Consider the following 12,786-nt stretch of genomic DNA (forward strand, 5'->3'; position numbering starts at 1 on the left):
GGGGTGAGCACAGGGTGGAGGTAAAGGTTACCCCAGCAAGAGACAAGAGAAACAGAGGAAGCAAAAAGGAACAGGAAGAGGATGGCTAAGAATGAACCATTATATCCTCACTACAGTACCACTCTTCTGAAAAAGGCCCCAAGTTCATTTGTCATTTTGATCATACAGGGAAAAAAGAGGAAGGCTGCCACCCTGGAAAGGGGGGACAGTCAGGGGGAGTCAAGGAATTGAATGGAGAGCACAGAGGGTAGTAGCTATAACCAAAAGATTTTTAAATATTTGCAGCAAGATGGTGAGTCCGAATGGATTGCCCAGAAGAGCAGGCTGGTGAGAATCCAAATTCTTGAGTGTCATCTGACAGCAGCTTGTGGTTACTCTTCCTCTCCCCAAATACAAGTTTATAAACAGCATGTTATGGTTTTTATAATATAAGCAAATCTTGAGAGAACCTGTCCTGGTTTCAGCTAGGATAGAGTTAATTTCCTTCCTAGTAGCTGGTATAGTGTTATGTTTTGGGTTCACTATGAGAAGAATGTTGATAACACACTGATGTTTTCAGTTGTTGCTAAGTAGTGGTTAGACTAAGTCAAGGATTTTTCAGCTTCTCACGGCCAGCCAGCAAGAAGGCTGGAGGGGCACAAGAAGTTGGGAGGGGACACATCCAGGACAGCTGATCCAAACTGGCCAAAGGGGTATTCTATACCATGTGATGTCATGCCCAGTATATAAACTGGGGGAGTTGGCCAGGGGGGACAAATTGCTGCTTGGGAACTAACTGGGCATCAGTCAGTAGATGGTGAGCATTGTGCATCACTTGTTTTGTATATTCCAATCTTTATATTATTATTATTATCATTTTATTACTGTTATTATTATCATGATTAGTTTCTTCCTTTCTGTTCTATTAAACTGTTCTTATTTCAACCCACAAGTTCTACTTTTTTTTCCAATTCTCTCCCCTATCCCACTGGGTTGTGGGGAGTGAGTGAGCGGCTGCGTCATGCTTAGTAGCTGGCTGGGGTTAAACCACGACAGGACCAAGTTCCTCTGCTGGGTCTGGCTGCTCAGTGAAACACGAGGCCAGGATTTGCACTGACACCACCTCAGCCCTCCAGAGTCCAGGCAGGCTCTTGCATTGCATCTGGCAGCTCCTCGTTTTCTAGCACTCTGCTTGTTACCCCACTCACCCACCCTCAAGTGCACTAGAAGTACTCTATTAGCACAGGACTGCAATCCTTGGCTTAAATGTCTCATGCCTTGTGGCTGTATGCCAGCATTTAAACTGCCAAGTGCTAAACGGACATCGTAACTCCAAGAGAAAATACAGAGGTAAGAAACTAGCTACTCCTTGTAGGAATCCAGACAGATAGGTGGAGCAGGTGGAGTTGTGCCAACAGAATGCTGAGCTCCCGTTAACACAGTGTGCAGCAGAGTGGACTTTCAAACAGGATCACACCCTTCCATTAATTTTTACACACAAACATGTCCACTTGGTATGCAGTATCAACATTTCAATACAGAGTTCAGTGCTAATGCAAACCTCCCCTCTACACATACATAACTTTTATCTTAGCACAGCTTTGTTTTCTCACAACTGTGCTAGAAAAACTGTTTTTGCATATTGTATTTCTACAATATCAGATTATAATTTGACTGCGATTATCGCTTCCGCTGTAACACAAATCTTTCAGATGTGCATACTTCCATCTCCTGGACAGAATATATATTGCACTTATCTAGCAATACTGATCTGTCTTATGGCTGGCTAAGGACTTATTATCCTTTGATGACCTTGAAGGAGATAGTGGTTTATTATCCCACTCAGTACAAAAACTCCTCTATAGATTAGCTTTTTAAGGAGCACGGGAAGATTAAGTGATTGACGGGTATAGGGAAGAACGTTCTCCCTGAGGAGAGTGAAAGAAGGGGGGCACTACAATTTGTGTGTGTTTGCGTGCTTTCTGGGGTCTGAGCAGTATGAAGGAAATTATATGTTCCCACTTCTTGTGGAGGAAGGGAGAAGTCATGGCCAAATGTCCCACAGGAGCTCCTAAATGAGAATACCTGTCTTGGTGGTTGCAACCCAGTGGGGTATTGCAACTGGGGTTGCAGTTCAGAGTTTCAAGCAGTATATGGCAGTAGTTGGAGGTGGCCATATGCACCTCGGAGGCTGTCAGCGTGAGTAACAGGCAGGGTCGTTCCTACTGGCTTTGCCCTTGGTAGCTCAGAGTGCAGGGAGAGAAGTGCCCTCACACTACACTTCCATCTCAATGACTGTTTTTCAGAGGGCTTTGGTTAGCTTCTGCCCCTTCTAGATCTCTGCAGTATAAAGGGTGTGTACCTGACTGCCTCAGAGGTGACATTAGCAGGGAGAGAGCGAGCTGGAGCCTGGGAGTGCTGCAGCCACAGCCCACCAGCCAGGCCTCTCCCCCGTGCAGACTCAGGAAGGCTGTGCTGCCAGACCTTGAGGCCTGCGGGGCAGTTCTGAGCTAGCTGAGGGGTTTCCATTGTCCCTCTCTGCCCTCACCAGCCCCGGTGGGTCGCTTTGTGCACCGTGTCTCCTCACTACCTGGATTTAGCCTACAGCCTGCCGCTTGACGATACTGGGCAGATCAGAAGAGGACAGTCTGTAGGAGAGGTGACCCACAGTGTTGGTGACAAATGTGTTTGCATTAGCCACAAACCGCGGCTATCAATATTTGTTACCTATTTTTGTTGTATTTTGCCACTACGTATTTTTTACAAAGATGGCAATATGTAGACCACCCAACGGTCACATTGTCAAGTCTGAAACAGATAGGATGGACAAAGTCCCACGCCAGACTGACAGCACCTGAGCAAGCAACACGTCTGCACTGCGGTGGCCGTGCTGTGCGCGTCGTCAGCTGAATCACTTGCGCGAGCACCTGAGAGGAACGGGAACGTGCAGTTGCGCTTTTCAAATTTCAGAGTTACAGCCGAGTGCTGTAACCCCCACTGAAAGGCGCCAGGGATTTAAGGTTTGTTCCCCATCTGCCTCCAGGCTGCCAGGGATTGCGGAACGGTGCCGTCTGGAGCCAGACCGCTTTAGAAGCAACTGGGTCACGTCCTGCCCTAGGGAAGACGATGGGACGCGGCCCCGGGTGGCCCCTAGCCGGCTACTGCAGTTGGCTTTCCCCCCAGGAGGCCCCGCCGCCGGGCCGGGCCGGGCCGGCTCTGGCACCGAGGGAGCGAAGGCGGCACCGAGGGAGCGAAGGCGACCCCGCCGCCGCCATCTCCACGGCTACGCGGGGGCAGGCGAGCGAGGCGGCGGATCAGGCAGCACCGCGGACAGCCACCGCGCCCGCGCGGGCTGGGGTCCTCGCGCGCTATAAGAGCGTGAGGCGGAAAACCCGCCCCCTTTTTCGCTGGCGGCTCGCGGCGGTGCCGGGGTGAGTAGCCGTAATGGCGCCGGGGCCTGCCGGGCTGAATCCCCGCCGCCGGCGGGGCATCGCGGCGGGAGCGGGCCGGGCGGGGGCCCCGGGGCGGCCGGCGCCACTCACCGGGGCGGCCTGTGTCTGTATTTGCAGCAGGAACCCCGGCGGGAACAGCACCCACCGAGAGCGCCATGGCCGAGGAAGGGTGAGCGGGGCCGGGGCCGTTGGGGGCGGCGGGCGGAGGGGCCGCGTCTCGCCTGATCGCGCCGTTTCGTGCCGCTCCGTGTCGGGCCTTGCAGCTCCGGCCGCGGGCTGCCTGCGCAGGCCCCGCCGTGGTGCTGCCGCATGCTCTCCGCTGGCGAGAGGATGGGTGCTTGGCGTGGGGTCTGGCTGGCAGGGTCGCTGTGTGCCCGGCTTCCCCCTCTTTGTAAGGGAGCGCGGAGAGAGCACAGCTGGCTGGCTTCCCAGGAGGATTTATTCTCTTTGTTTCTTACAAATTCACCTTATTTCAGTTTCTCTCTTGGCTTAGTTCTTCAGCTTGCTTTTTTCAGTATTTTCTGTAATGATTGGGATGTTTGCAGGTGAACGAGAAGCATTTGTTTATAATTGTAAGATGGTGGCACGATCAGGGCAATATCTGTCTTCTATTTAGCATTACTGCTGGAGGTGTAATGGATGTTAACACCGCCCTGCAAGAAGTGCTGAAGACCGCGCTTATCCATGATGGCCTAGCTCGTGGTATTCGCGAAGCAGCCAAAGCCTTGGACAAGTAAGTGCTGCTTTCCTATTTTGTCTATGGTGAATAGCAAAACTGGGTGAGGTGTGTTGTGATGAGGTATGCGGAACTCATACAGTGGTCACTTTGTCTAGATGTTCAGTTGAAAGCTTTTGCAAGACCATGTTTTTCTGCCAATGAGTTTTGTCTTTTGCTGTCTCTCTTCTGGGTCTTTAACTGTGATCTTAAAATACAGATGCTAAACTCGATGATTCACGAATAACAGCATCTAGTGTGTTAGGTTCTGCCTTTTTGTGACCCCAGTGCTATCAAGCTTTTATGTGGACTGGTTTTGTGAAGAAAATGGAATGGCGCTTGCTGTATGTAGCGATGGAAATCTGGGGCTCAAGAACCTTGTGTTTTAAGAAGTGATAAACTTTTCTCAAAACTTTCTAAGATTTTAATTGGGAGGGTTAATATGTATGTCAGACTCAACCTGTAAGAATAGGTTTAGTTTCTATGAAGAAAAAATGAAATTCGTAGCTTGCCTTTGCTTTTTTGCTAGCTTCATTTTTTTGTGTTGCAGCTGTAAATAATTGATTTGGTTACAATATCAAAACACTATTAAAGTTGTCATATATGTGCCAACCATGGTAATTAGTCATGGTTTCTTGGTAGGGTGAAGTACCATGTATATATATACACCCGTGTGTGTGTCTGTATATAGGCACATACTTTTAAGAATAGACAGTGCTTAAGTGTAATGCTACAGTGTTTGGGTGATGACTTAACAATTTGTCGGATACCCCTTCACTCACCTTATGAGTGAGAACAGCAGTCTGACAAACCTGTATGCGAAAAGCTTTAAGACAAGGTACCAGATAGCGGAAGAGAAATACAACTTAAATGACTGACAGTTAGTTTGTAAGAGTTCTTTTGAGTTCAGCTACAATTTCATATGCTGTGTGTTAAGAGGATGATGTATGTACAGGGTTTATATACATTTGTGTGTGCTGGTCCTTGCTTGGAAATGTTTCTGAAACATTCTGGTGAAACTCATGATGAAGGCGGCCATAGAGAAAACTGACTTGATTTGCAGCGGTCAAATTACATTAGGTTAAGCATAGAAGACCCATACAGCTCTCTTTGTTGTCAGGTATCCCTTTGGTATTCTTAACATTGTACCACAGTATTCAAAGATCCTAATTAGAATTGGGGCCCTGTCATAACAGCTTCTTTGAACGTAAGTAGAAAAGATTGTTCTGAAGAGCTTATAACAACTTAACGTGGAAATTCAAGCTTTTAATAATTACAGTTCTAATGTTAAATTATTGTAATCTGTGGTATACAAGAAAAAGCAATTTGTAACTTTGTTGCTTTCTGATAGTGACACCATTCTTTATGGGACCTGGTGTTTATCCAGTCATTACACCTTTCTTTAATGGCTGAGAATTTATTTAGTGGGATTTTTTAGAAGCTTTCAAAACTGGAATAGAGTCTGATAATAAAGCTAACAATGTGAAAGTAGCCTGTTACGTATATGAAAAACAAGTAGTAGATCATATCAAAAATCTATTTAGTACTTCAAAAGCATATGGTGTCTCAAAACCAAAAATTAAACTCAGGAAGTGGTTGTCTAGAAACACATGTGCTGAATTTTGTTCTTTGTGATTTAGATTATAAAGAAAGATAAAGCAGTGTCTGAAGTTACATTGGTCAGTTTTCTTTTTTTTTTAGACGCCAAGCCCATCTTTGTGTTCTGGCTTCAAATTGTGATGAACCCACGTATGTAAAATTAGTTGAAGCACTTTGTGCAGAACATCAGATCAACTTAATAAAGGTGAGTGGTGGAGCTTTAGACACAAGTTTGGAACAGTTATCCTGCTTGCATTATAAGCTGCTTGTTTCAGCATATAGAGAGCTGAACCTTTGAAACACTACACTGTAGTTCAGTATATGGCTTATCTAAGCAAAATTTCTCTTGGCAGCAGAGATTGTTTTAGCTCTGTGATTGTCATAGAAGCAGTGCAGAAGCTGTGGATGTAAACGGCAAAGGATGTGTATTGGCTATTTTACAAAGTTACATGGATTTTTGTCCCCTGTATCATAAGAAACGTAAGTGGTTGTGGAGCCTGGGAGGAGTCTCAACATGATTTTTTTTCTTCAAATGAAAATACTTAGCAAGCTGTACAATGATGATACTTTGGCTCCCTCTACTGATACTTGTGAGGAAAGCAGCCATCCGTTACCCAATACTTCTGAGAGTACAGCGGCTTTTTTGCTGAACCTAGTTATGTTAGGAATGGCTAGTTCTAATGTGATGCAATGTTTTACACAGGTTGATGACAACAAGAAACTGGGTGAATGGGTAGGTCTCTGCAAGATCGACAGAGAAGGAAAACCTCGCAAAGTAGTGGGCTGCAGTTGTGTGGTTGTCAAAGTAAGATGATGCTGATGATAGCTTATTTCTTGACTTTTGAAAATAAGCAGTAAAGATAAGGTTGCTTTAGATAGGGGACTATTAAATAGATGTCTTAAGATTTTTTTTTTTAACAGTTGCTTTCCATTGTTGATAAACTGCTTCATGTTTATTTAAAATACTCATTTTGTGAGTTAAGGGGTATGTCCTTAAAGTATCTATGCCTACTGGCCAGTAAGCATTAAAGGAAGGATGTTTAAACTAGAAGAGGTGAAGTTTTGCTTCAGAAGAAAATGCCAGTTCAATGTGTCTGCTTAACTTTAAAATGTTTTGCAGAGTATATTTTAAAATGACACTGGTAAAGTAAAGCCACAGTACGAGCCTTGAAGACTTTGTTGTCTTTGAGGTCCCAAGAGATGGCTACATTTTCACAATAAAGATTAATGCCTTCTGTATGTGTTTTCATACTTAAGCTACTGTTTCACATACTTTACTTGGCTTTTTTTAAGCAGAAATGAAGAACTTGGATCCATACCAATGGGTGTTAAACTTTAATGAAATAGAATAGTCCTTTATTAGAATAGTCTTTTATTAGAGAACGAAGGGAAAGCAGCTGGCAGATTGCTTGAGGTTATTTGTATGGAATTTGGGGAATATTTGAGAATGACACTTTTCCTCAAGGCAGTCTCAGTTGTCCTTTTAAAAATAGGTTGTAAAATTTTGAATGGGTGTGTATTTTATTAATGGGTTATCTTGTGTTACAGGACTATGGCAAGGAATCTCAGGCCAAAGATGTCATTGAAGAGTACTTCAAGTGCAAGAAATGAATGGAAAATAAATTTTAACCCTGAATAACGTGTGTGTGATTAATGGGTGGGTATCTGTGGAATAGTTCTTTGAGTTGCAAAGGATAACATCAGAAGATGAAAGGACTTTGCAGGTCTTTGGTGTAGTTTATTAGTATGTTAACTTTGTCAGCTTGCTAAAAAGATAATGGCAATCCCTGCCATTCTTATTCTAGGGTGCTTCTGTTTCCTGTTCCTACCGCAGAGGTTAGCAATTTGGGGAACTTTGCGCAGCTTCTCAGTTGCAGAAATGCTGACGGTTGATTACTGCCTTTGCTTGGCAGTGCTTAGGCCTGTACTTCTGCAGGAATTCTGAGCAATTTGTTGGGGAAAGTCTGAAGTACTGCTGCATCTGTGATGAAAATTTGGCTCCTGCTGCTGAAACAAATGAGGAGAACAGCCTTAACCATTACCCAAGTCTTCTGAGATGTTGGAGGAATTTTTTAAATGCTATCTTAATTTATTCAGGGAAATTACTTGACCTGGGATGTGTTTTGTTGGGTTCCCCCCCCTCCAATTCTGAAGCAAATTGTGGGTGGAATTAGCTTCTTATAAGAAGTATTGCTATGTACTTCTAGATCTGATTCTGTAGGATTTCTCAGTAGTCAAGATAGCCAAGCAGTTGAGATCTCACTGCTCCAACAAGGCAATGTTGAACTCTGATTTGCCCAGTGTCTTGGTTTCCCTAGTAGTTGGATGATGTACAGAACTTGTGGTTTTGTCTGTTTTTTGGAAACAAGGTGGGATTAAGACTGGAATTTAAGATTACTGTCTTTTCTCTCTCCTGCAAGTTGTTTTATTTGTCTTACATTTTCTGTGGAGCAGCTCTAAGTGGAGTCATGAGGAATTGCTCCATTATGCTGTTAAGTAGGACATGAATGTGTGTGGGGCTGGGCACCTCTAGACTGAGGAGATGGGAATGTGTATCTCTAGTTCTCAGGCTCCTGAGCTTGAATTTTCATTATGGTTAGTAAGCCCTTTTTTTATATCCCCAATCATTCATGTAGTGTAGAGGCAGGCATCTTCTCCAGATGCTGGGCTCATGTAATTTCTTAAAGCTCTCATTAAAGCTTTTGAAGTATCTCTTGGTTTTGGCCCTGTCACAGCTTTCTAGTAGCTAGATCTGGGTGACTTGGATTTTTGAGAGGTTCCTGTAGTACTATTTTCAGGTGTACTTAATGATGAAGTCACCTGTTCCAAGTCTAGTTAAAACCAAGAAATTTATCCTTGTGCTGAACTTGTCTGAAATTCTCAGTGAAGGAGTTAAAGTAGCTTTTAATGATTTAGTTAATGTCAAGCTAGTATTGCAAATGGAGGGAAGTTAACACAAACATACAAATGTTACCATTTTCCATTTGGATGTTTTTGAATATAGTTGAAATGGCAGAAATTCATTCCTGTAGTTAAAAGCCTTAGTTGCAGATCTTATTAAATTACTGGAGGTTTCTAAACACTGAGGATAGGAATAATTTGTAAGAATATTCTTTTTTAAATGGAGTTGGAAGACACTAACTATTGAAAAACTTGAATTGTCGGTTTATTTCGGCTAATAATTTTGAGTGTCTGACTCATATACAGAAGCACACCAAAGCACACTTCATCTTCTGTCCTATCTTAAAAAGCTGCATCTTGCAAGAGTTTTGGATAAAATAGTTACACTGTTCTTCATATTTTTATAATGTTGGTTGCTGCTACATTCTAGAGAAGGAATTGTCTGAAATGGTGGTGGCGTTGGCAGTCTGGTAGGATTTATGGTTTGCTTTTCCTTGGCTGGCTGCTTTATCAGAGTGGAATTCACAGAGGGAATTGGGGTCCAAAACTGGAGCTCAGTACTTGGGTTCAATGGCCTGTGTGTTGCTGAGGTTGAAAATTGTTTCTTAATTGAACGTGCTTCTGTACCAGAACATTTTTTACCTGCTACGAGTAGTAAAGTCCTTAATTCCTTACATCTCTGGATGCACATTAACAAACGTGCAATCCAATAAGCCCCTACAGGGTAGTGGGTTAAGATTTTTAAAAAAGATGAAATCCATAGACTTACATTCTCAAATTTGAGGAAGTATTTGCTAAGCCTGTGCAAGCAAACAGCTTTTCCGGGTGTTTGGCTTTTTGGCTAAAATACGGCTTTTCATTTTGTTACTTTTTTTTAACCCAAAATGACCCGGGAGAATGGAGAAGAGCATGGTTCCTAATTCAGATACACTTCTGTATTGGGTCTGGCTGAGATGGAGTTAATACTCCCCATAGCAGCCCTCATAGCACTGTGCTCTGCATCAGTAGCTAGAAAGGTGTTGATAACACACCAGTGTTTTGGCTACTGCTGAGCAGTGCTGGCACAGCATCAAGGCTGTCTCTCCTACATTTTTGCCCCCTCCTCAACGGCAGGCTGGGGCAGGGTGAGATCTCGGGAGGGGACATAACCAGGACAGCTGACCTAAACTAACCAAACAGATATTCCATACCATATGACGTCAGCTCAGATATAAAAGCTAAGTAAAGGGAGACGGAAGGGGGGCATTTTTTGTCTTCAGGAGCAACCACTACGCGTACTGAAGCCCTGCTTCCCAGGAAGTGGCTAGACATCGCCTGCTGATGGGAAGTAGAGAATAATATCATTTGTTTTTCTTTGCTTTCGCGCGCGACCTTGGCTTTCAGTTTATTAAACTGTCCTTATCTTGACCCACCAGCCTTTGGTTATATTTTCTTCCCCCTGTCCAGTTAAGAAGGGGGAGTGATAGAGCGGCTTTGGTGGGCACCTGGCATCCAGCCGGGGTCAACCCACTACAACTTCACTGACTACAAAGAGTTTAGGCAAGTAAATCATGTATAGATAGTTTCTGGATGTATATGACTATGTGAAATTAACCTGCTTATGGTTTTAGGGCTATTTGGTAAAATTTTGGTTGCTTTAGCATGGGCAAACAATAGACCTTAGATACTTTTTTTTTTAAACTGGATTTGCCCCCTTTAAGTGAAACATAATTTAGCTTGAGGTCATGTCAACATGGAAAATTCCTGCTGGTACAACTTAACTTTCTTGTAAATCTACTAATGGTATATTGTGATGTGAAGCACTAATACCAACATGTAGTAAAGTTTCAGAGGGGAGTATTTTATGATGTGCTGTTGGTGGAAAAAATAGGAAGGATATCCGTGCAAGAAGGAAGAAGTGTTCATGTCCAGGTGAATTGTAATTCTGAGATGATCTTGAAAGGAAAAGGAGCTATCACTGAAAAGGATGAGTAAAAATAAAGTTGATAACCTGTTGCTTTAATAAAATTATGAAAAAGCCTGGCTGTTGCTGCTTTACCTCCATAGAGGATGTGGAAGGCTGTTCACCTTGTGTTGAGTAATAGCTGAAATTGTTCCCCTTTGTACTTTCCTCAGTATTTATGGAGAAAGCTGATTCAAAATAATATGCTGCATTGTGGTATCACTGGATTTCCTCTCCCAACTAGAACACTGTAGAGACAGGGGATATGGTGGGTAAAGAAAAAGATGTTCTGTGAGCATTCATAACCTACAAGACGGTTGCAGAAAGATTACATTCATTTGGCTAGGCTAGAATAGTACAACAGCACCAGTTTCAGGTTGGCAATAAAGGTAGGTGATACATCTGTTTTCATGGATTTGGAGTTAGGGTGCTGCTTTTTACTTCTGACAGGAGCAGTGAAATTCCTTATAGCAAGTTTTTTAGGTTGGGGTTTTTTTTAAGCCATATATGGGGAACATGCACACTGGATCTATAGTGTAAGACTTAAGAATTTTTAACACATTGAGGATTTATGTTTAGTCAAGCTATTAGTCCTAATTGTAATGTAAATAGGTCCTTAAGGAGTTTGGCATACTTTAAACCTCCAAGTAATTTGAGAAGAGTCCAGCATGCTCCATCTATTCACCTTTACAGAATATTCTACTTCATTTAACACATTTTAACTTTATTTTCAGTCAGTGTAAGAAAAATATCTTCATTATCATGGTTTCTGTGTTTCATTTATATCATGGGATATTGGAATTGCTACTTCAGCAGTAGCTGGGTTATGCATTTCCTCTTAATTACTATCAAGTATCAGTTAACTCTTAGGAAAAGGGGTTCAGATGAGGAGAGCTGTAGTCCATGAGCGAGTTTGTTAGGCAGTGTTTCTTTTGCAACAATGGAACAATACCTCAATAGAAGTTCAGGTCTATGTTTGCTTTGGTTTTTTTAAAGCCACCTTATTTTACATGGCAATGAATATTAATACTAGGGAATTGCAACTCTCTTTTCATGCCAAGCGTTTTTTACTGGAACAGAACCAACGCTTCCTAGATATTTTTGCCAGAAGGAATTAGGTTGAGATCTTAATTTTCTGATCAAAATGCTTAGATATCAAGTTAGGGTTTTTTCTTGTAACATTACATTTCCTGGGAGTGACCTTAGAACCTGTGCAGGGTCAGCATTGGAGAACTGATAAAAGACTCAGTTTACTTGCACTTTATACCGAAGACTAGCCCTAGTGTTTGATTTATTTTCAAAAATTTCTTGAGAACTAAATTCCACCCAAACTTCCTGGTTCACCTTCATCTTTTGTGAAAGCTAATTTGTTTTTTTTATTCAAATTGGCAAAGGAAGACAAGTGGTTGTTAGTCCTTCATACTGGAAGTCTTAGTATATGCTTGTCTCAGACGTGTGCTTGTAGTCAAGAGACCCCAGTTTCTTCATGCTTTCTTGATAGATGGTATTTTTGTTTTGCTGTAGAAGATGATATTGATGTGTCCTGCAGGATTTCAGATAAAGTTTCAGAGGAGTAGACTTTGTTTTACTCTAAGTTCTAGCCATCTGTATTTATCACCCTAAAGGTACCCATTACCTGTACCCTGAAAGGATGTAGTTAGACAGCATTAAATAGGGGACTGGGAATTGGAGACTTTGGAGATAGAGTTCCAGGACTGACCCTGACTTTTCCTCTGTTGCTGATCATGTTTGATGTCCCTTGCAGGATTTTCTTGTTGTGAAACAGGGATAATGCAGAATGGTTTGCTCAACAATGCATGTTTTGTGGCTTTTGGTTGGCAGAAGCAGCAGAATGAATTTTTCTGGACTAAATAACAGGTTTTAGTGGTTTTGCATGGATTGGTAGTCCTTTCCAGGCCTGAATTCTTATGTTTCCATGTAAAGCAGCTAACAAAGTGCTTTGAAGAAAGGCTAGTAAGTTATTGCGAAGGTGCTAAGTACAGACTTCTAGACAGTAGTGGAAGAATGTCCTATGCAAGACTTAAAATACCTTGAGAACAGTTAAGCTTATTTTGGTTTGGAACCACCTGTGTGTCATCCTGGCCATTACTGCTTTTCTGTGTCTTGTGCATTTTGCCTTGGATATAACAGCGAGCATCTGGACAGCCCCCCCCCCATGTATTTGTACAGCTCCTACT

The 12,786-nt window shown here is 42.7% G+C and overlaps 1 protein-coding gene and 4 non-coding genes across 5 annotated transcripts; all 5 read left to right on the forward strand.

Annotated features, from left to right (window-relative positions):
- Positions 1-3,331: 3,331 nt before the first annotated feature.
- Positions 3,332-7,384, forward strand: RPS12 (ribosomal protein S12). The gene is made up of 6 exons (XM_052784390.1): positions 3,332-3,410; positions 3,549-3,600; positions 4,048-4,164; positions 5,848-5,950; positions 6,449-6,550; positions 7,294-7,384. The coding sequence occupies exons 2-6, from the start codon at positions 3,587-3,589 to the stop codon at positions 7,354-7,356; spliced, it is 399 nt and encodes a 132-aa protein (XP_052640350.1). The 5' UTR covers positions 3,332-3,410; positions 3,549-3,586; the 3' UTR covers positions 7,357-7,384.
- On the forward strand, positions 4,884-4,958 carry LOC128141678 (small nucleolar RNA SNORD101). Its single transcript, XR_008235144.1, has one exon. It is a non-coding gene; the product is annotated as a small nucleolar RNA SNORD101 (small nucleolar RNA).
- LOC128141673 (small nucleolar RNA SNORD100) lies at positions 6,295-6,381 on the forward strand. Its single transcript, XR_008235139.1, has one exon. It is a non-coding gene; the product is annotated as a small nucleolar RNA SNORD100 (small nucleolar RNA).
- LOC128141672 (small nucleolar RNA SNORA33) lies at positions 6,823-6,957 on the forward strand. The gene has a single exon (XR_008235138.1). It is a non-coding gene; the product is annotated as a small nucleolar RNA SNORA33 (small nucleolar RNA).
- A 337-nt stretch (positions 7,385-7,721) lies between the features above and the next one.
- On the forward strand, positions 7,722-7,806 carry LOC128141674 (small nucleolar RNA SNORD100). Its single transcript, XR_008235140.1, has one exon. It is a non-coding gene; the product is annotated as a small nucleolar RNA SNORD100 (small nucleolar RNA).
- The last annotated feature ends 4,980 nt before the right edge of the window (positions 7,807-12,786 follow it).

Source organism: Harpia harpyja, chromosome 4 (genome assembly GCF_026419915.1).
Source record: "Harpia harpyja isolate bHarHar1 chromosome 4, bHarHar1 primary haplotype, whole genome shotgun sequence".
Classification (NCBI taxonomy): domain Eukaryota; kingdom Metazoa; phylum Chordata; class Aves; order Accipitriformes; family Accipitridae; genus Harpia; species Harpia harpyja.

Coding starts and splice junctions, on each gene's coding strand:
- RPS12 (XM_052784390.1), top strand. Junction 4,165..5,847: donor GCAGCCAAAGCCTTGGACAA/GTAAGTGCTGCT, acceptor TTTTTTTTTTAG/ACGCCAAGCCCATCTTTGTG. Junction 6,551..7,293: donor GCAGTTGTGTGGTTGTCAAA/GTAAGATGATGC, acceptor CTTGTGTTACAG/GACTATGGCAAGGAATCTCA.